This window comes from Gorilla gorilla, chromosome 6, assembly GCF_029281585.2.
Source record: "Gorilla gorilla gorilla isolate KB3781 chromosome 6, NHGRI_mGorGor1-v2.1_pri, whole genome shotgun sequence".
NCBI lineage: Eukaryota > Metazoa > Chordata > Mammalia > Primates > Hominidae > Gorilla > Gorilla gorilla.
In genome coordinates, this window is record NC_073230.2 from 34,267,565 (window position 1) to 34,291,239 (window position 23,675).

A 23,675-nucleotide genomic window follows, 5' to 3' on the forward strand; every position below is an offset into this window, starting at 1 on the left:
CCAGCCTTGGCCTCCCGAGGTGCCGGGATTGCAGACGGAGTCTAGTTCACTCAGTGCTCAATGTTGCCCAGGCTGGAGTGCAGTGGCGTGATCTCCGCTAGCTACAACCTCCACCTCCCAGCTGCCTGCCTTGGCCTCCCAAAGTGCCGAGATTGCAGCCTCTGCCCGGCCGCCACCCCTTCTGGGAAGTGAGGAGGGTCTCTGCCTGGCCGCCCATCGTCTGGGATGTGAGGAGCCCCTCTGCCCGGCTGCCCAGCCTGGGAAGTGAGGAGCGCCTCTTCCTTGCCGCCATCACGTCTAGGAAGTGAGGATCGTCTCTGCCCGGCCGCCCATCGTCTGAGATGTGGGGAGCGCCTCTGCCCCGCCTCCCTGTCTGGGATGTGAGGAGCGCCTCTGCCCTGCCACCACCCCATCTGGGAGGTGAGGAGCGTCTCTGCCCGGCCGCCCCATCTGAGAAGTGAGGAGCCCCTCCGCCCGGCAGCTGCCCCGTCTGAGAAGTGAGGAGCCCTCCGCCCAGCAGCCACCCCGTCTGGGAGGGAGGTGGGGGGCGCCTCTGCCCGGCCGCCCCTTCTGGGAAGTGAGGAGCCCCTCTGCCCGGCCACCACCCCGTCTGGGAGGTGTACCCAACAGCTCATTGAGAATGGGCCATGATGACGATGGCGGTTTTGTCGAATAGAAAAGGGGGAAATGTGGGGAAAGGATAGAGAAATCAGATTGTTGCTGTGTCTGTGTAGAAAGAAGTAGACATGGGAGACGCCATTTTGTTCTGTACTAAGAAAAATTCTTCTGCCTTGGGATGCCGTTGATCTATGACCTTACCCCCAACCCTGTGCTCTCTGAAACATGTGCTGTGTCCACTCAGGGTTAAATGGATTGAGAGCGGTGCAAGATGTGCTTCGTTAAACAGATGCGTGAAGGCAGCATGCTCGTTAAGAGTCATCACCAGTCCCTAATCTCAAGTACCCAGGGACACAAACACTGCGGAAGGCCGCAGGGTCCTCTGCCTAGGAAAACCAGAGACCTTTGTTCACTTGTTTATCTGCTGACCTTCCCTCCACTATTGTACTATGACCCTGCCAAATCCCCCTCTACGAGAAACACCCAAGTATGATCAATAAAAAAATAAATAAATAAATAAATAAAAGAAATGGAATCATGAAAAAGAAAAAAAAGACTGTGTTCTCTGAAATAACTTAAGGAAAACTGATATGAAAGAAGAGTCATGTGATTATAGGTTTGTATTTGCAATGCAACAATGCAACACATTTCATTTACATTTCAAACCTGTGTATTATGTTGCTAGAAATGATAGTGATATACAAACAAAATAAGAATTCTTTTTAACAAACGATGTTAAAGGCTACAGAATTCAAGAGTTCACTGAGCTTAAAAGGTATAGCAAGGCCGGGTGCGGTGGCTCACACCTGTAATCCCAGCACTTTGGGAGGCCGAGGCAGGCACATCACGAGGTCAGGAGATCAAGACCATCCTGGCTAACATGGTGAAAGCCCATCTCTACTAAAAATACAAAAAATTAGCCGGGTGTGGTGGTGGGCGCCTGTAGTCCCAGCTACTCGGGAGGCTGAGGCAGGAGAATGGCGTGAACCTGGGAGGCAGAGCTTGCAGTGAGCCAAGACTGAGCCACTGCACTCTAGCCTGGGTGACAGAGTGAGACTCTGTCTCAAAAAAAAAAAAAAAATAGAATCTTCAGTTAGGCAGACATCTTAGACATGTCACAAAAGAACAAGTGATGGCCGGGAGCGGTGGCTCACACCTGTAATCCCAGCACTTTAGGAGGCCGAGGTGGGCAGATCACCTGAGATCAGGAGTTCAAGACCAGCCTGGCCAACATGATGAAACCCCGTCTCCACTAAAAATACAAAAATTAGCCAGGTGTGGTGGTGTGCGCTTGTAGTCCCAGCTACTTGGGAGGCTGAGGCAGGAGAATCACTGGAATCCAGTGGGGGCAGAGGTTGTGGTGAGCTGAGATCGCGCCATTGCACTCCAGCCTGGGCGACAGAGCGAGACTCTGTCTCAAAAAAATAAATAAATAAAGTACAAGTAATAAAAGAAAACACAGATAAATTAAACTTCGTCAAAATGTAAAACTTTTGTGCTTCAAGGATACCATCAAGAAAGTGAAATGAAAACCTGTAGATACTGAGAAAATATTTACCAATCATATATCTGATAAGCAACTAGTATCCAGAATATATAAATAACTCAGAACTTAACAACAAATAGGCCAGGTGCAGTGGCTCATGCCTGTGCTCAACACTTTGGGAGGCTCAACACTTTGGGAAGCCAAGGCGAAAGGATCGCTTGAGCCCAGGAGTTCAAGACTAGCCTGGGCAACAAAAGTGAAACCCTGTCTCTACAAAAAAAATAAATTAATTTATAATTAGTTGGGTGTAGTCGTATGCGCCTGTAATCTCAGCTACTTGAGAGGCTGAGTTGAGAGGATTCGTTGAGCCCAGGAGGTAGAGGCTACGGAGGGCCCTGATCATACCACACTGCACTACAGCTTGGGTGACAAAGCAAGACTCTGGCTCAAAACAAACAAACAAAAAAACAATAAAAAGCCAACCCAAATGAAAAATAAGAAAAGAATTTGAAGTGGGCATTCTCCAAAAACATACAAATGGCCAATAAGCACATAAAAAGGTGATTAACATTATTAGTCATTACAGAAGTGCAAATCAAAACTACAGTAAGATACCACTTCACATTCACTAGGATGGCCGAAATAAAAAAGACAGTAAGTGTTGAAGAGAATTGTGGACAAATCAGAATCCCCACATATCGCTGGCTGGAACATAAAATGGTGCAGTCATTTGGAAAAAGTTTGGCAATTCCTCAAAAAATGAAACCAAAATATACCATATGATCCAGTAATTTCATTCCTAGGTATATACTCAAGAAAAATGAAAAAATATATTAACACAAAAAGTTTTACACAAATGTGCATTATTCATAACAGTCAAAAAGAGTAAACAACACAAATGTCCATCAATTGAGGATGGATGAACAAAAGGTGGCACATCCACACAGGAAGCATTATCGGGCCATAAAAGGGAATAAAGAACTGGTAATATGCTGGATGAACCTTCAAAACATTATGCTAAGTAAGAAAAGCCAGACATACAAAGTTCTGATATATGATTCCATTTATATGAAATATCCACAGTATGTAAATCTGTAGAAACAGAAATTAGATTCATAGTTGCCTAGGCCTTTGAGAGAGATGGAGGAGAAGGGTTAGGAGAAAATTGAGAGTGACTACTCATGGCATGGAGTTTCTTTTTTGTGGAGATGATAATGTTCTAAAATTGACTGGGATTATACTTACATAATTCTGTGACCATATTAAAAACCACCTGAATTGTATACTTTAAATTAGTATATTCTATGGTTAAATATATCTCAATAAAGTGAGTAAAAAAAAATAAGAATCCTAGACCCTACCCCTAAACTGTTGGTAAACTATGTAAGATCAAAATAATCTCTTTTAACTCAATAAATGCACGTCTTCTCAAGCCATAATTTTAGAAGGTTTAATTTTAAAATTGCTTAAGTCTTACCCTCAATTCTGTAAATCAATGTGCTATTCATATATAACGAGCTCAAGAAAATAATTTACCTGAGCTAATTCTTATACCTTCCTTGCAGAGATATTTTCTTCAATAGTATTTATGTTATTTTTAAATCTATAGCATACTTAATTTTTCCTCAAGTGTGAAGCAAGGACCCTGATATCAACCCTGAGTTTTGAAAAAGAAATACTTTGATAAGCACATGTGAAAGCTGGAGAATGGTACCTTCTCTGTGTTTAATTTTTGTAAAAATAATATACAGTTTTGCCCTAATCCTCTCTGGGCTTATTTATTAACAGGGCATTTATTTGCTACTAATGACTTTGCAGCCCTGCATTTTAGTTATGTGTACTACTTTTTCTGTTTGGATTTGTTATTGTCTTTAGCATTATACCATTCAGTTCTTGAATGAGAATTATGAGGTTTTGATTGGCAGCCTTCTTTCCTAATAATTTGGGACCATTTTTTCCCCACTTATTTTCATATATAACTTCATAAGTGATCTTCTAATGTAGTCCAAACTCATTCAAGTGTTCTTAAAAGTTTGTAAATTTTTAGTCACTAGCTATCAAGCTCATGTATCAAATACAGTGACTCCTTCCCAAGGCTCATGATGCCTATGTATAAAATTTTTCCAGGTATAAAATTTCTTTATTCTTACATGCTCATTACTCAACAGAAAGAAGCCAAGGCACAAAGAAGTACAAGGGTTCAAGAAAAAGGCATGATATATTTGCTATAGAAAATTTAACCACTAACAGTTTTCAACACAGAATACCCTGTTGAAAAAATGATTGTGTATATGGAATCCCTAAAACTTCCAACTGCAAATCCTACAAAATTCATCTTAGCCAGTAAAACATATGAGCTATATAGTATAGAAGTTAGACAACACTCACAAACAGTTGTGTCAAACACAAAAAGGAAAATTTATTTAAGATAATCCCTAAAATTGACTGGATAACAATAATAACTCACATTTAATATGTCTTTACTATGGGTCAGGAAGTATTCTAAACTTTTTATATACCTTATCCTACTCAATCCTAGGAATAACCATAGGTTATAGATACTATTATTATCCTTAATTTGACAGATGAGAAGACTCTGAAAAGTTAAGAAATTTGCTGGAGGTCACAGAGACAGGTAATGAAGTATTTGAACCCAGGCAGTATGTTCTTAACTACTATGTTTCATTTTTAGAGTGACTAAGGTATGTCCTATCCCATATCTTAGTCACTCTAAAATAAATACCTGAAGCCAGAGCCAAAACTTTTCACATGCCACCCTTGTCAATCCTTATCTCCCATTCTCCAACCTTTCTCAGTCGTGTTAGTCTTTCCACAGTTCATCAAACTATGGTCATTTCCAGCTCCATTTCCCCTTGTCCCTCATTCCCTTAACTTATGTAGAAAGTATTCTTCCTTCCATTCTCTACTAATTAAATTTCTATCCACCCTTACTAAATTCTAGTTCAAACTCCAACTTCTTCCATAAAACATCTATCCACTGACACCAGTTGGCAATAGCTTCTTCCTTCTTTAACCTCTTAGAGTAATTATGGTCAATGCCACACATTTCTGTAACTGAATAAAGTTGGTAAGGTTTCCAACTATTAGATATGCATACCTTTTACCCAAAACAAGACTGTAGTCCTTTTACAGGAAGGAACAGTTCCTTTCTATTGCTTATAGCATCTTGGTTCTTCTAGAAATCTAGTATTCACTCTAAGTGACTATAAGGCTTGACTGACATACTTATTTGGACTACCTTTGACTGGTGGCCAGGGAGCTACTTCTTCCAATGATTCTAATAGACTAGCTATGAAAAAGTTTTAGGATACAGCAGCCTCTTGGTGTCATTAAAAAGGAAGCATAGACTAAGCATCAACCTTTCCTCCTAAAGTTTCCTTGAAATTCCTTTTGTTTGTTTTTAAAGAATAAAGCCTTGAGCCAGGCATGCTGGTGCATGCCTGTAGTCTCAGCTGAGGCAGGAGGATCACTTGAGCCTAGGAGTTCAAGGCCAGCCTGAGCAACACAGCAAGACCCCATCTCTAAAAAAGAAAGAAAGAAAAAAGCTTTAATAACACTGGTAATCAAGAAAGGGTAAAGAAAGTGGACCAAAATTTTTGAGTAATTCCTTGCAACTGGAAAGCAGATGAGACTGGAGTAATGAAGACACAGCAGAGGACACCTAAGCCCAGGAGGATACCAAGGAGAATAAGTGCTAGTTTTCACAAAGAGAAGACTCAGAGATGCTACAAGCAAAGATACAGGATGATGAAGAACTCATTAAAGAACTGTAATCAAAGCAGCTAGAACCCTTGGGTCCATCCTCAAAAGCAGCTGGCAGTAAAGGCTTGTGTATTTGGGCTAAATCCCAAACTCCACTTTCTCATTCTCTAAGCAAGCGAACTAGCTCCCAAAGAAGCCTTCTCCATGAGCATTGCAACCAAGAGAGAAGCTGAGCAGTGTGTCAGATAACTCTAGACTCCCTACCACCCCAGCACCAAAAAAGTATGCAGAGGGTCAAAAATCTATAACTAGGAATTAAAAGACACAAACTGTGAGGCGGGAGGATCACAAGGTCAGGAGATCGAGACCAACCTGGCTAACACGGTGAAACCCATCTCTACTAAAAACACACAAAAAAATTAGCCAGGAGTGCTGGTGGGCACCTGTAGTCCCAGCTACTCAGGAGGCTGAGGCAGGAGAATGGAGTGAACCCAGGAGGCAGAGCTTGCAGTGAGCTCAGATCGTACCACTGCACTCCAGCCTGGGTGACAAAGAGCGAGACTCCGTCTCAAAAAAAAAACAAAAAAAAGACACAGACTGGCAGATTGGATAGTCAACACCCATAGGTGTGCTGTATTCAGGAGACCCATCTCACGTGCAAAGACATACAAAGGGTCAAAATAAAGGGATGGAGGAATATTTACCAAGCAAATGGAAAGCAATAAAAAGCAGGGGTTGCAATCCTAGTCTCTGATAAAACAGACATTAAACCAACAAAGATCAAAAGAGACAAAGAAGGGCATTACATAATGGTAAAGACATCAATGCAACAAGAAGAGCTAACTAACCTAAATATATATGCACCCAATACGGGAGCACCCAGATTCATAAAGCAGGTTCTTAGAGACCCACAAAGAGACTTAGACTCCCACACAATGATACCGGTCAATATTAGATCAACGAGACAGAAAATTAACAAGGATATTCAGGACTTGAGCTCAGCACTGGACCAAGCAGACCTAATAGACATCTACAGAACTCTCCACTCCAAATCAACAGAATATACATTCTTCTCAGCACCACATTGCACTTATTCTAAAATTGACCACATAATTGGAAGTAAAACACTCTTCAGCAAATGCAAAAGAACAGAAATCATAACAAACAGTCTCTCAGACCACAGTGCAAGCAAATTAGAACTCAGGATTAAAAAACTCACTCAACACCGCACAACTACATGGAAACTGAACAACCTGCTCCTGAATGACTACTGGGTAAATAACGAAATTAAGGCAGAAATAAATAAGTTCTTTGAAACCAATGAGAACAAAGACACAATGTACCAGAATCTCTGGGACACAGCTGAAGCAATGTTTAGAGGAAATTTATAGCACTAAATCACCATAAGAGAAACCAGAAAAGATCTAAAATTGACAACCTAACATCACATTTAAAAGAACTAGAGAAGCAAGAGCAAACAAATGCAAAAGCTAGCAGAAGACAAGAAATAACTAAGATCAGAGCAGAACTGAAGGAGATAGAGACACAAAAAAACCTTCAAAAAATCAATGAATTCAGGAGCTGGTTTTTTGAAAAGATCAAGAAAATAGATAGACCACTAACCAGACTAATAAAGAAGAAAAGAGAGAAGAATCAAATAGATGCAATAAAAAATGATGAAGAGGATATCACAACTGATCCCACAGAAATACAAACTACCATCAGAAAATACTATAAACACCTCTATGCAAATAAACTAGAAAATCTAAAAGAAATGGATGAATTCCTGGACGCATACACCCTCCCAAGTCTAAACCAGGAAGAAGTCAAATCTCTGAATAGACCCATAACAAGTTCTGAAATTGAGGCAGTAATTAACAGCCTACCAACCAAAAAAGGCCCAGGACCAAATGGATTCACAGCCAAATTCTACCAGAGGTACAAAGAGGATCTGGTACCATTCCTTCCGAAACTATTCCAAACAACAGAAAAAGAGGGACTCCTCCCCAACACATTTTATGAGGCCAGCATCATCCTGATACCAAAACCTGACAGAGACACAACAAAAAAAGAAAATTTCAGGCCAATATCCCTGATGAACATCGATGTAAAAATCCTCAATGAAATACTAGCAAACAAAATCCAGCGGCACATCAAAAAGCTTATCCACCACAATCAAGCTGGTTTCGTCCCTGGGATGCAAGGCTGGTTTGACATATGCAAATCAATAAACATAATCCATCACATAAACAGAACTAATGACAAAAACCACATGATTATCTCAAAAGATGCAGAAAAGGCCTTCGATAAAATTCAGCAGCCCTTCATGCTAAAAACTCTCAATAAAGTAGGTATTGATGGAATGTATCTCAAAATAATAAGAGCCTATTTTTGACAAACCCACAGCCAATATCATACTGAATGGGCAAAAGCTGGAAGCATTCCCTTTGAAAACTGGCACAAGACAAGGATGCCCTCTCTCACCACTCCTACTCAACACAGTATTGGAAGTTCTGGTCAGGGCAATCAGGCAAGAGAAAGAAATAAGGGTATTCAAACAGGAAGAGAGGAAGACAAATTGTCTGTTTGCAGATGACATGATTGTATATTTAGAAAACCCCATCATCTCTGCCCAAAATCTCCTTAAGCTGATAAGCAACCTCAGCAAAGACTCAGGATACAAAATCAATGTGCAAAAATCACAAGCATTCCTATACACCAATAATAGACAAACAGCCAAATCATGAGTGAACTCCCATTCACAACTGCAACAAGAAGAATAAAATACCTAGGAATACAACTTACAGAAGATGTGAAGGACCTCTTCAAGGAGAACTACAAACCACTGCTCAAGGAAATAAGAGAGAACACATACAAATGGAAAAATATTCCATGCTTATGGATAGGAAGAATCAATATCATGAAAAATGGCCATACTACCCAAAGTAATTTATAGATTCAATGCTATCCCCATCAAGCTACCACTGACTTTCTTCACAGAATTAGAAAAAACTACTTTAAATTTCATATGGAACCAAAAAAGAGCCCGTATAGCCAAGATAATCCTAAACAAAAAAAGAACAAAGCTGGAGGCATCACGCTATCTGACTTCAAACTATATTACAAGGTTACAGTAACCAAAACAGCATGGCACTGGTACCAAAACAGATACATAGACCAAAGGAACAGAAAAGAGGCCACAGAAATAACGCCACACATCTACAACCATCTGATCTTTGACAAACCTGACAAAAACAAGCAATGGGGAAATGATTCCCTATTTAATAAATGGTGTTGGGAAAACTGGCCAGCCATATGCAGAAAACTGAAACTGGACCCCTTCCTTACATCTTATACAAAAAATAACTCAAGATGGATTAAAGCCTTAAATGCAAGACATAAAACCATAAAAACCCTAGAAGAAAACCTAGGCTATACCATTCAGTACATAGGCATGGGCAAAGACTTCATGACTAAAACACCAAAAGCAATGGCAACAAAAGCCAGAACTGACAAATGCAACCTAATTAAACTAAAGAGCTTCTGCACAGCAAAAGAAACTATCATCAGAGTGAACAGGCAACCTACAGAATGGGAGAAAAATTTTGCAATCTATGCATCTGACAAAGGGCTAATATGCAGAATCTACAAAGAACTTAAATTACAAGAAAAAAACAAACAACCCCATCAAAAAGTGGGCGAAGGATATGAACAGACACTTCTCAAAAGAAGACATTTATGCGGCCAAAAAACATAAGAAGAAAAGCTCATCATCACTGGTCATGAGAGAAATGAAAATCAAACCACCATGAGATACCATCTCACACCAGTTAGAACAGTGATCATTAAAAAGTCAGGAAACAACAGATGCTGGAGAGGATGCAGAGAAATAGGAATGCTTTTACACTGTTGGTGGGAGTGTAAATTAGTTCAACCATTGTGGAAGACAGTGTGACGATTCCTCAAGGATCTAGAACCAGAAATACCATTTGACCCAGCAATCCCAATACTGGGTGTATACCCAAAGGATTATAAATCATTCTACTATAAAGATACATGAACACGTATGTTTATCACAGCACTGTTCACAATAGCAAAGACTTGGAGCCAACCCAAATGCATCAATGATAGACTGGATAAAGAAAATGTGGCACATATACACCATGGAATACTATGCAGCCATAAAAAAGGATAAGTTCATGTCCTTTGCAGGGTCACGGATAAAGCTGGAAACCATCATTCTCAGCAAACTAACACAAAAACAGAAAACCAAACATTGCATGTTCTCACTCATAAGTGGGAGTTGAACAATGAGAACACATGGACGCAGGGAGGGGAACATCACACACCACGGCCTGTCAGGGGGTTGGGGGCTAGGGGAGGGATAGCATTAGGAGAAATACCTAATGTAGATGATGGGTTGATGGGTGCAGCAAACCACCATGGCACATGTATACCTATGTAACAAACCTGCACGCTCTGCACATGTACCCCAGAACTTAAAGTATAATAATAAGAAAAAAAAAAGAGGTTTAACTGGCTTATGGTTCTGAAGGCTGTACAGGAAGCATGGCACTGGACATCTGATTGGCTTCTGAGAAAGCCTCAGGAAGCTTACAATCGTGGTGGAAGGCAAAGCGGGAGCAGGCACAACACACGGTAAAAGAACAAGAGACAGAGAGTGGGGTTGGGTGGTGCCACATACTTTTAAATGACCGGATTTCACAAGAACTCACTGTCACGAAGACAGCACCAGGCCATGAGGGATCTGCCCCATGATCCAAACACCCCCCAACAGGCCCCACCTCCGGCACTGGGAATTACAATTCAACATGTGATTTGGGCGGAGATAAATATCCAAACCATATTAGGTGGAGACAGAGATTTAGCGTTTCTAACAAGCTCCCAGATGATGCTGATACTGTTGGTCTACTGACCATACTTTGAGTAGGAAAGGGCTAGAAAATCACTTCCTTTTCAGTACAATATCCACCTCTCTAACCCAGAGTCTTATCAACACTCCCTTAATCAAAAGCAGCAGAGCAGTATGCTAGCTGGGGAAGAGGGAAAAAGTAACTCTTTTAAGAGCAGAGCATGATCCTTACAGTTGACAGACATGAATTCAAATTCCAGTTCTGCCACTATGTAGCTATATGCCATTGGGCATATCACTTAACCTCTCTATTTTAGGTTTCCTCATTTGTCAAATAGTGATAGTACTCTACTTCATAGAGATACTGTCATGATTAAAAATAAGTAATGCAGCAAAGCATTTAGCTTGCTACCTCCACTAGATGGTCTCTATGCCTTAATTTAACCTACATTTAACTTCCAGGACAATATCCCTCAAATCTGCATCCCTCACTTCAGTATACTCCTTCAGGGATCTCTTAATGACTACCAAATCAAAGGTAAATTCCTTAATTTGGCATTCAGCTCCTACTATAAATCATGCACCTACCTCCAAGACCCCCACCACTCCTTCCTATTCAACACCACCTCTGGTCGTCACCCATATCTTCCCCACGCAGATCACCTCACTTCACTGCCACCATTCAATTTACTAATTCTGAAATGTGGGGACACAAGCATTTAGTGCTCTAGGGAACGTCTAAGCAATTACCTGGTTCAAACTCTTCATTTCACATACCAGAAAATAAAAATCCAAAAAGGCCTAAGCAACTTGTCCTTGACAATAAAGTTATCATCAATTATAATGAAAACCTGGTTTCTGAGCTTGAACTCCAAAAGTTCTTTTCAGTTTGTTTTCCCATTCTCTGTAACAAACCTCAAGACCCACATAAAACTCACTTAAATAAAAGGGCCTCCCTCCACAATCTCTTAGAATTTAGGCATAAAGTTTATGCTGTGGTTTTTTTGACAGGATGCTAAAACATATGGCTGATTCAGTCAATACATCAGGAAGTAAAATCAATGAAACCAACTACTTGCCTTGGCATAGACTAAATCAATTGAATATTGTAGCATGTAGTATTTACTATTTTTGGAATCTGGTTTAATATAACCTAGATTGCTAGTTACCTTATTCTAGGTGATTATCTTCTCCTGCCATCTAGATTACATTTTTCTTAAAAATAGGAACTTTATCTTATTCACCCCCAATTGCCCTGTCCAAGTATCTTGTTCTCCTCTTCATGTTCTGTGTAAATAACTGCCAATTTGCTGAATTAAAGATGCATTATTTTTCATAATGTTGAGTTTTACTTAACCTTTGCAGTCTTTCGTATCTAGTCCACTTTGTTATAGTATCATCTGTCCACTCTGTTTTATTCTGATGAATTTTCCCGATCAATAGCATAAAAACTTAGAAAGATAATTCTCAATGGCTATGTGTTTTATTTACTAATATATACCTTTGTATCACAAAAATATTTTACATCTGTGTACTTTATATCCCCAATTGCACAATATATACCTTGAGGATTAAAAATATGTCCTCTACTTTCTGTCATTTCCTCAACTATAATCCCTTCTCTTCCACCAAAATACTTGAAACTGTGCTATACACATAGCACAATGACTAAAATAATCATTGTTATTAAACTGCTAAAACATATATAAGCTAGCAATTTGGCATATTAAGATAACCCAAAAATTTTAAAAACAAAAGTGAAATGTTGATACCTGTTATATATGCAAAAATATGTGCAAATTGCAAACTAATTGAATTTTTTAGAACAAAATACAAAAGATAATTTTAGGTGTCAAAAACATGATAGTGGGTTAAAAACACCCTAAATGCTAAGTTATTGAAAAATTTTTTTTCTAGTTTTAAACATTGTTTCATACTTATCCTAAATGCTAAGTTATTGAAAAAAACCTTTTTTTCTAGTTTTAAACATTGTTTCATACTCTACTGATATGAGAGAAAAGTAAAACATCTATTTCGTGGCTTTTGTAAGAACTGATTAGTGCTACACCTAATTTTACACAAAAAAAGTCTTCCTCAAAAATTTGGTACATTAAATTTATGTTGTGCACATGGACAGGTTTATATCTAAGCCTGTTTTAGACACTTTCTAAGAGCTAATTATTTATAGGCATCCTGGAGACAATCTTTCTAAAGAAATCTGTTGGAAAAAATGACTTACATGCTTTATTAATCCAAATTTTTGTACACTGGATTTTTGTAAAGAAAAGTATACCAAAAAAATTTTTAATATTATAAATTATGATAATAGTTCAGCCTTTTTCTTAATCCCTGAGATTTAAAAAATAGTTCCGTTCCTAAAAAAAAATTTCTTCACACAAACCTATGTCTCACAATGCCCACAGCCTTTCAGTAACCTAGGTTATTCAGAAATTTTTAGTTAGAAAGACACCAGGACAATAAATGACTGTTTTATATTTTCAGCTTCATTTTAGCCTTCCTGAATTCACACCCTAGAGGTTTCAGATTTTTATCCACAAAGTGATTATGGTCTAGGACTGAATCAGATTTGTAACAAACATCTACTGGGATCCTTCGACCTATCATCGACGGGCAGAGCCAATATATGTCTTCTAGCTCACTGAATCCTTTCACCTTACCTTAGGGACTTTCCATAGTGCTATATAGTTAGAAGCTTTCTTTCACAAATGACAAAAATGAATGAAAAATGATTTCAGAATAGAAAAATGGAAACCCAAGTAATTATATGGTGTCTAAAGTCTACTCTATATCTACCCACCTTAGTGCCTAAACATTTTAAAGTGTACAGAAAGGGATATTCTTTGGTTGTAAATCTCATTATCTCTAACTTTATCTGATTACTGACATGCACCATTTATATTGAAACTCCAATATATCCAGCCACATGATAGCATAAAACTTCTAACAGTGATCTACAATAGTCTAGAAACTATTATGATTTTTTTGTTTTCCAGAAAAAAATCAAGCATAAAGCTAATAAAATGAAACTTCTAATAAGTATACTTTCTTCTAAATAGAATATCAAAATGAAACTCTAACAGCAGTCATGCAATCATTTACAAATAAAATACAGACTCTTACTCTTTTTCCTAAAAAGGTATTTGGCATGTCATTCTCTCTTTTTTTGCTATTGGTCTCAAAATGTAGTTCTTCTCAAAAAATATAAAACATAAGAAGCATTTCCAAAGAGGGAAAAGAAAAATTTACAAAGTACAATATTTTTAAGCTACGAGCTATACAAAAATCTGTCACCATCTATGTTACAATTCTAGTAATCAATAAGGTACTTTTTTCCAATGTACAACTCAAAAATCAATTATATCAACTCTTTTGTATAGAGAAGCAGCACACCTTTCAGGCAACTAGTATTAATGAGTAGACATGACTATAGAATCTCCATCTGTTTCTCTGACAAAGCTGTGGCTACTCTAGTCTCTCATTGAAATTCCATTAATCTGGTGTACCAAGGTCCAATGCGAAAATCAAAACTGCATCTAACCCTTTATCAGCTACAAGTGATAACCTACAAGTGAACTCTGCCTGTTAGCATGCAGCAAGTTATGATTTTGCTATCAATCAGGCAGTTGGCCAATAAAAAAAAAAGGGCAGGCTGAAAACAACGTACCTGGCAGGGTTTGGAAACTTTCTTTTTGTTGTTTTCATCCCCATTCAATTTCTATACGGTGCCTGGACCTTGTAAGATTATGCATTATTCTCCTTGGCTGTGATTTAATTGCTACCAGCAATCAAGTCGAAGCTTCACTGAAGTGTGCTTGAATTTCATTAGAAGATATAACTTATGCTACTTTCCTACAGTACCTAATAAACCATAAAGAAACCAAAACACATATGGCTTGGGGGAATAACTGGAAAATTAGGTGGCCATTTGGGAACTGAGTGAACTTTTGAACCAGAGGAACAGAGAAAAAGAAATATTAAAGCAAAAGACAGACTTAGAATGCACATAGAGATGTGCAGGTTTGACCTTTTCAGTACCTTGAAAATTACATTAGCATTATGAAAAATACATATCATGTTTAGAGTTTATAACCCATTGAAGTTTAGATACTTTGTTAGTGCCTTCCATAAGGTAAAAGTCAAAAGGACAAAACAACAATCTGATTTGACAAAAGGCCTTTTGGTGACCTGTGCTAATTTGGTTATCCTTATTGTTAAATGCATTATCTTTTTTATAATTAATATATTATTGGACTGAGGTCACATAATGAAGCAAATTTATTCATCAAAGGAAAGAGAACACACACAAAATCTAAGTTGAAGAGAGAGAAACTGATACATTGAGATGATATTTTAGAGTGAATATTAAATGTCCAAGTGGTAGTTTAAAAATTAATTTTAATAATGATATTCTTAGAAGAAAATGTGAAAGTATCAAAAACAGTATTACTTATATATCAAAAATGAGTAATACTACAGGTAAAAGTTTTAATTTGCTCAAGAATTGCTTAAACACTAATGAATAGGCACTATTAACAAAAAAACTTGATGTTACATATAAATGTTTTTAAATAATATTTAAAATCAATAAAATAACCTTTTAACAACAATCTTTTAGTGTATTTCCTGAATATTTGGTTATAAAAATATATGATAAATTATTTACTATCAAAAAGAAAACAATAATGTAAATGCACTATAATTTAATAATAATTTACTTTTTCTAACAAGCTACTAGAGGATTTCTGGCTCTCATAGATATTTAATTGCTGAATTTCTTTTTAGGTTGCAAATTTTTCAAGAATACACATAGCACTCCCCTGTATATCAAAATGTTTATGCTATTTTAAGAAACTATGTCTATATAGTCTATGAATATATTCTCTGTATGTCTCTCTTAGTATAAATATTCTGTCTGTGTGTGTATACACACATACATTCATATATACCAACATTTTACAGAGAAATAAAGCAATTGTAATGTGTCTGAAAAATAGTACCACTTAAATAATAATTCATTGTTTTGCCTGAAAATATTATTTCTTTGATTATAAAACATTTTCTAGTAGAAATGCTTTTGAAGATGAGGTTGGAAAGGGTAATGCTCTGTTTTGGTGAAGAGAAAAGAAATGTTTATCTCTTTAAAAGATAGAAAGTGAATATAACAGCAAAAAAAAACCCCTCCCTTTAAAAATAGAAATTAAATGTTTGCCGAAGCATAAAATTCAACATAAAATAGATATGACTATTATTGCTACACTTTGTACAAAGTTCTGGATATTAAAAAAGATTGTTTTGTACTGAATCACTGGTTAGAATGTTTATCACTTATGCATGTACTTGACTTATCCCCGTTCTGCAATAGACATAATTTTATACCTCATAAAAGCAATTTATGTTTCCAAAGGGAATAATCTGGATAACATAATATGTGGAGTGCTCTGTTGCAGGAAGCATATTTTCATTCAGCAATTGTATTTAGAGATGGAACTGCACAGTTTGATCATCACATAGTGGCAGAAGGTATTATTCATTTCTATGTCTATGTGAAACTTTGAGTGCTACAAATTAATGTGCATGACTAATTTATTGATACGCATTCTTAATTTATAACTATATATTACCCTTATAAGGTTTCTATAATGCAGATGTACTCAATGGCTATAACAGAGAAAGTACATACTACACTAAAAACAAGCTTCATAACTTTGGCAACATTCAATAGCTTTTAAAAATTACTAAGAGATAAATTTATTACTAATTCAGTTAATACAAACACTGCAATATTACTGCATAATATGGTCCACTTTTAAGTGACAATATAAAAATGAAAATGTGCATTAAAAGAAGCATTTGATAAAAACCTGTCTCAATGTGAAGAGGCAATGTCGGCAAATTAACTTAATATTTTATTAACTCATTTTGTATAAAGTTTTCAGAAAAAAAAGATCAAAAATCTTTTTTATTATTTATAAAATAAATAATACAGTAAGCCTTCAAGTAGCACAATAAAATTAAGCAAGAATCTGATAATATTAAATTAACTAACAAACTGTTACTAATAATATTCATATGATGATACAGGCACTCTCTCAAAAATTTTAGTAAAGAAAATTTCCAAGAAAAAGAACCAACTACATACTTAGGAAAACCTCACCAGAACCACTAGAGAGAGCTCTTCTGTTCCTTAAAAGGTTTTGGTAAAGGTAAGTTAACCGAAGCCTCTATGTTCATCTGCTTTCTCATAAAACTACCACCCATATATATAGCATTGTTTTGTGTGAGTGTCAGAGTTACGTGGGAAAATGTCACATACCATCAGAGGGGGCTTCATCGTCTTTATCATATCGTTCTGAGGCTAATGAAATAGTGTCTGGAGGCCCAGCAAAAGGGTCATCATATTCTTCCCCATCTTCTGCATCACCTGTTAAAAAAAAAAAAAAAATCAGAGAACTGCCTTTTATACTTTAGCCATTTAAAGTAATGTTACTTCATGTTAATGTTACTTTGTTAGAAGAGGTAAATTCTACTAGTAAATTGAATCACTGTCATGGAAAAACAAAGAAAACTTTTAAAACTAGGTAAAAACAGGTCTTATTTTATTTTATAGCCATTGTAACTTAGATATAGTAAGAGTTTTTGAAGGTCATTATACAATTGCTTATTTATGACACAAAAGGATACAGTCCAAAATTATGATGATCTCTACAAAGAAGAATCCAAAAAGTAGAAGCAGGGTAAAACAGAGTGTATATCCAAACGAACAAAACCAAAATAACAGTAACAACAACAACAACAACAAAACCCAGGAAGCACAACAGAAAACATAATACAAGTAATTCCATTTACCTATTCAATAATTTGAAAAATTATGATGAGAAACTAATACTTTGAAGCTGTATGAATATTTTGTATAAAATCATTTTATACATTTTTATACATTTTATACATTTTTAGAGAGGATTAAAAATAATCTGTTGCATTTTCCAGAGCACAAATCTTTTATAGAAAAAACTGCTTTAAAATTTTCATAATCTTTTTAAATTCAAGTAAGGGTAATTTACAAACTAGACACTTTCAGTTTCATTCAATGGTATGTTATTACTTGTTAATGTTCTGGCCAGTTTCCTACTTGATTTTCAAATCCTAGGTTCGTTGGTCGATTTTTTGATTGACTTTTCTATTTTAGGCTAATTAATCTCCACAAGATCTTGTGGTTTCAATTTTTTCCATATAATCATTTAAAATAATTTTTTTAAAAAAACACAAATATTTGCTAGCCCAGTTACACATAAGCATTCATTTGTCACCCGGATTTCACAACAAAGAAAAATGTATGCTTAATTCTACATTAAGTATTTGACTGTTGAATTCAAGTTACCTGACAGAAAAACAGCCACCTCAGGGATTACCCTTAAAGCACAAGGAAAATCCCCATAGGAACCGCAGAGTGCCTACAGTATTACTTTTGAACCACAGTTCCTGGCAGATCCAGATTAATGCTACTTGTCTCTCCAAAAGGGTATTTGTGTCCTCTGACACCCATTTGATGGGTGTCACCCTATTTGTTACATTTTTGGTAGAGAAAATAGCCTCTCTCAAGACAACACTGTCCAAATAATTTTTTAAAAATACATATTCCTATTTCCTTATAATTTTGCCACTTCGTGAGCAACTGTCATCAGAGACATCTCTCATTAAGATGATAAGGGCAGAACATAGAGATGGCTATATTGTCATCCTTAGGGATTCTACTACTAGGTACAGTAAATATGGTGATGTTACTCCCACAGTTAAAATTCTAAGGAACACATAAATACTACTCATTCTTTGGAACTTAATTTCTCTTTCTTTTGAGATGTTCAAAGTCCTTTTCAGAACACTCAATGATCCCTTACATATTTCTCTTATGAAAAGAAGAGTGCTAGGCTGGTGGCAGTGCTCACGCCTGTAATCTCAGCTACTCAGCATGCTTGAGGCCAGAAGATCGCTTGTGGCCAGGAATTAGACACCAGGCTGGGCAACATAGCAAGACCACATCTCTAAATAAAAATAAAAACAATTAGCCAGGTGTGGTGGCCTGCACCTATAGTCACATCTGTGGGAGGCTGAGGTAAGAGGACTGCTTGAGCCCAGGAGTGTGAGGCTGCAGTGAGCTATAACTGCACCACTGCATTCCAGCCTGGGCAACAGACCAAGACCCATCTCTAAAAAAAAATTTTTTTAACAAAAGAAGAGTGCTCTGATTTCAAATATAAGGTAGGAAGGAACTTCATAAAGTGCTAGTAAACATGTTTTGATCATGTTACGACAGTTCATGGAATATGTACCAGTAGGGATCAAGACATTCTCAGTTACTCTTAGTTGTTACAGTATCTTTACATTCTTAATGAAATTAAGAATTTTTGTGGTATGAATTTTCTAAGAATATTTCATATCTCACACAAAAAAAATCTTGCTGCAAAAAAAAGTATTAGGATACTTCAAAAACATTACTAGAACTCAGCATGTGGCATATTTTGCTATTATGACTATTTAAAAAGAACAGTGAAAACAATACATAGCAAAGATTTTGAAAAAAATTCAGATATTCAGGCTTAAATTATATTAAATTCTATGTGGAAGTAAACAGAAAAAATTAAAACTTAGTTTTTAAAATTAGAAGTAGTTTATTATCCTTTGATAACATCCATTATTATGTGTGCATATATATATGTGTATATATGCATTTATATACACATACACACAAATGCAAACACCATTCTATATTCAACGAATATGTATAAATATATACATACATATCAACAGTTCATTACTAAAGCTATAAACTCAATAATATCTGAGTAAAGAGTATTTATTCTACACAAACTGATCACTAACAGGTGAAAGACCTGAGAGTCTTTCATGGTTTGGTTTTTATGAAAGTCATGGTTTTGACTTTTATAGAAAGCCATGGTTTCAGTTTTTATTTAAAAAAATAGGCCGGGTGCGGTGGCTCACGCCTGTAATCCCAGCACTGTGGGAGGCCAAGGCAGGTGGATCACCTGAGCTCAGGAGTTTGAGACCAGCCTGGCCAACATGGCAAAACCCCGTCTCCACTAAATATACAAAAGTTAGCTGGGCATGATGGCAGGCACCTGTAATCCCAGCTGCTCAGGAGGCTGAGGCAGGGAGAACTGCTTAAACCCGGGAGGCGGTGAACCAAGATCATGCCACTGCAGTGGGCCAAGATTATGCCACTGCACTCCAGCCTGGGCAACAGAGTGAGACTCCGTCTCAAAAAATCAAAATAAAAACAAAACACTTTTGGGTCATATATTAAAATGAAATTGTCTTCAACTTACCCATTCTAAGAATTGCAGCTCACTGCAAGTATTTTTTTTTTTAAATCAGTGTGATGTTTATATTTACCTAAGACAAAATGAATTAAGTACTGCTACTGGCTTCACTTCTTCCTTTTTTTTTTCTCCCCATAATCCTTTGAATTAACTCAGAGAGCAAAGAATCTATATGCTATATATACAGGGATAGCCCCTTTTTAACCTGCATTAAGTTGAAAGGACACATCATTTTTCAAGATGGTCTTCTTCATCTTACCATTGTTCCAGTGATGGTCCATCCCTTTTCCTCCCCCCTAATTTTTTTTCGACCCAATAAAGAGTAAAAGCTGCTGTCTTATAAGGAGTTTTAACTGAACGCAGGGGTTACTGTTGAGTAGTGCAAAGCATTTTTCCTCCCCAGGGGCTGAGTATTTGTAGTTATACCTGCAAAGACTTCTATAAATTAAAAAAAAAAAAAGTTCAACTTGCATTTATGTAATACAAAACTGAACTCCAAATCAACAATAGGCATCAGGTAAACATATCCAATAAAATTTACATACATAAGTGAAAGCATTACAGCTAATCACACATCTAAAGAAAAGCACGCTCAAATGAAATGTCTACAGAATCATTAGTTGGCAGCCATTCTATTACAATCACACAAAATGTCAGTGGTGCTGTGAGCCTGTGCCACTGACAATAGCATAAATTTTGCATCTCATTTCTGTGGTCATAAAATTAATGATCAGTTTAAAAATACTTCTTTGTAAAAGTTATTGCACAAAGAAAAGACATGAATGTGTCTCTGTTATGTACTCACAAGGATAATGATGGGGTTGTTGCTCATTAATACTGTTTCTTGTTTCCCTAGAAAAGCATTTGATTTATCCCACAACTTTCAAAAGTTTAATTAACGATACAAAGTTAACAGAATAAAAGACAATGATCCAAGACTTACCTTCCTATAAGTTCAGTAGTAACAAACATTGCAACAAACTCAAAGTTTAATCATACTACAGCAGCATATTTTTCTGAAAAACATTTTTAAATTTATACTAGCTGGGATCAAATTACTATTAGCCATTCTTTCTGATATGGTTCATTATCAATTAACATTTTCCCAAATGCCTAGAGATGTAGCCCAACAACAACTGAACAGTCATAATCTCTACAACCATTGAAGCTGATTTACCCAATTTGTTGCTTGTTTTTTCAAAACAGTCCTATTTTAAACACAATCAGGTAAACAGGAAATGAAGTAATATACAGGTTGAACATCCCTAAATCAACAGAACTCCAAAATGTTCCAAAATCCAAAACTTTTTGAGTGTCCATATGACAACACAAATGGAAAATTCCATGCCTAACATCTTTGCTTTCTGATGGTTCAATGTACGCAAACTTTAGTTCATGCACAAAATTACAAGGTGTATATGAAACATAAATGAATTTAGTGTCTATGCTTAGGTTCCGTCCCCAAGATAGCTCATTCTATATACGCAAATGTCCCAAAATCCAAAATCTGAAACACTTCTGGTCCCAAGAACTTTGGATAAGGGATACTACTAAACCTGTACCTAAAATCTGAGTGATAACCATTCCTTCTTACTGAAAGACAAACGGGGAAAAATTACTCTAGTGAAAATAAATTAATTTCTAATTTTCTACATAGTTCACTTGTCTAATTTTTCAAGTAATAATATATAGCTAAATATACATAATTAAGCATTTAACTTGTCATTTCTTCAGGAAAAGTTTCATTCTTAAGGCTTTGAAGAATCTAGGTCACTGAAAAGAAGATTCTCCTCATAATTCTTCTACAATAGGAGGGCATGCAAATACTAAAGACAACTTCTGGCACAAAACTGGGGCAGATCTTTAAAATATGAAAAAACCATTTTTCAAGCACTGCCTGTGAAATATACTTCTACTACTACAGGTCCCATCATTTCAAACATGCTTAAGACATTTTTACAAGGCCAATGGTGGGGGTAGGTGGTCGAAGGAAAAAGCTGTGAATTATTTCCTCAGATTTCACCGTGGAGTTACCATTCAACAGAAAACACACTATGTTAGGAAGGGTAAAAAAAGGAAATTAAACATCATCCAAACTTCAGACTGTTCTGCTATTCTTATTCTGCTATTCTTAGTCCATTAATAAACTTAAGAAACAGCATGAGTGAGAAGGTCAAAGGAAACTGCTTTCTAAGTAAATCTATGCATATTTAACAATATCAATAAAATCTTAAGGCAAAATCTATTTTTTTTTACAATTAGAGCAAAAAGATTTTAAAGGAGAAAATGAAACTTTTATCTATCTGTAGCACCTGAAGCAGTATATTCCCCTTTTTCAAAACTGTAGACACTAGGCCGGGCACAGTGGCCCACACCTGCCCGGCACTTTGGGAGGCCAAGGTGGGCAGATTACCTGAGGTCAGGAGTTCGAGACCAGCCTGACCAACATGGTGAAACCCCGTCTCTCCTAAAAATACAAAAAATTAGCCAGGCGTGGTAGCGGATGCCTGTAATCCCAGCTACTGGGGAGGCTGAGGAAGGAGAATCACTTGAACCCAGGAGGTAGAGGTTGTAGTGAGCAGAGACCACACCACTGCACTCCAGCCTGGGTGCGACAGAGTGAGACTCCATCTCAAAAAAAAAAAAAAAAAGCTGTAGACACTAACATTTCACAAATTTGAAAAAAAAAACTCATGAAACATTTGACTAATGCTAATAAATATGCCCTTCTTTTAATAATTGATCATTTTCCCCCAAATTGTTTGAAAACTGAATTTATGAATCAAGATTAACTTAAATCTTCTTGACAAATGAAGTTGAATCTGAGAATATGCATTAATATTTATTAAACACCTACTATGTACTTTCACATTATCTTATTTCAGTATATCATTCTATAAAGAAAGTAATCACACCTAAATCATCTCTGGAGAAAACTGAGACTAATACATGATCAAGACACAACTATAGCCAAAATTTTTTTATCATGTACTTAATATATACAGTATTAGAAAATTCTTATTAGTCAATAACAGTATTTACTAAATAGTAATATATTCTCATGGCAAAAATAATTATTTCAAGTCAACTAAGAGACCTATGACCTTGTTATGTGATAGAGAACAATGCTGAAATAATCACATAGCATAATTCCAGTGCATGAAGCCTAAATTCGGGAGGATACTTTATAGTATGAGGCAATATTGCAAGTAAAAATCTAAGGTTAGAAACTAGGTTATTCTGTCGGCCGAACATGGTGACTCAAGGCTGTAAGTCCCAGCACTTTGGGAGGCCGAGGCGGGTGGTCTCTTGAGCCCAGGAGTTCAAGACCAGCCTGGGCAACATGGCGAAAACCCATCTCTACAAAAAAATACAATACACAGGCAGTGTACCTATAGTCCCAGCTACTCAGGAGGCTAAATGGAAAAAGGATCACCTTAGCCTCCCAAAGGAGCTGGGGGAGGCTGAGGCTGCAGTGAGTCATGATCACACCACTCCACTCCAGCCTGGATGACAGAGCGAGATCCCATCTCAAAAAAAAAAAGGAAAAAGAAAAGAAAAAAAGAAACTAGGTTATTCTGTCACGTACAATACTTTGAAGGATATAAGAAGGAACTAT

The 23,675-nt window shown here is 36.7% G+C and overlaps 1 protein-coding gene across 3 annotated transcripts in view; it reads right to left on the reverse strand.

Annotated features, from left to right (window-relative positions):
- SKAP2 (src kinase associated phosphoprotein 2) overlaps positions 1 to 23,675 on the reverse strand; it is a 212,628-nt gene that overhangs the window by 174,672 nt on the left and 14,281 nt on the right. For all 3 annotated transcript variants that reach the window (XM_055346899.2, XM_019031601.4, XM_004045212.5), the window contains exon 4: positions 17,035 to 17,142. In XM_055346899.2, the coding sequence (XP_055202874.1) occupies positions 17,035 to 17,142 (108 nt within the window). The remainder of the gene's footprint in view (positions 1 to 17,034; positions 17,143 to 23,675) is intronic.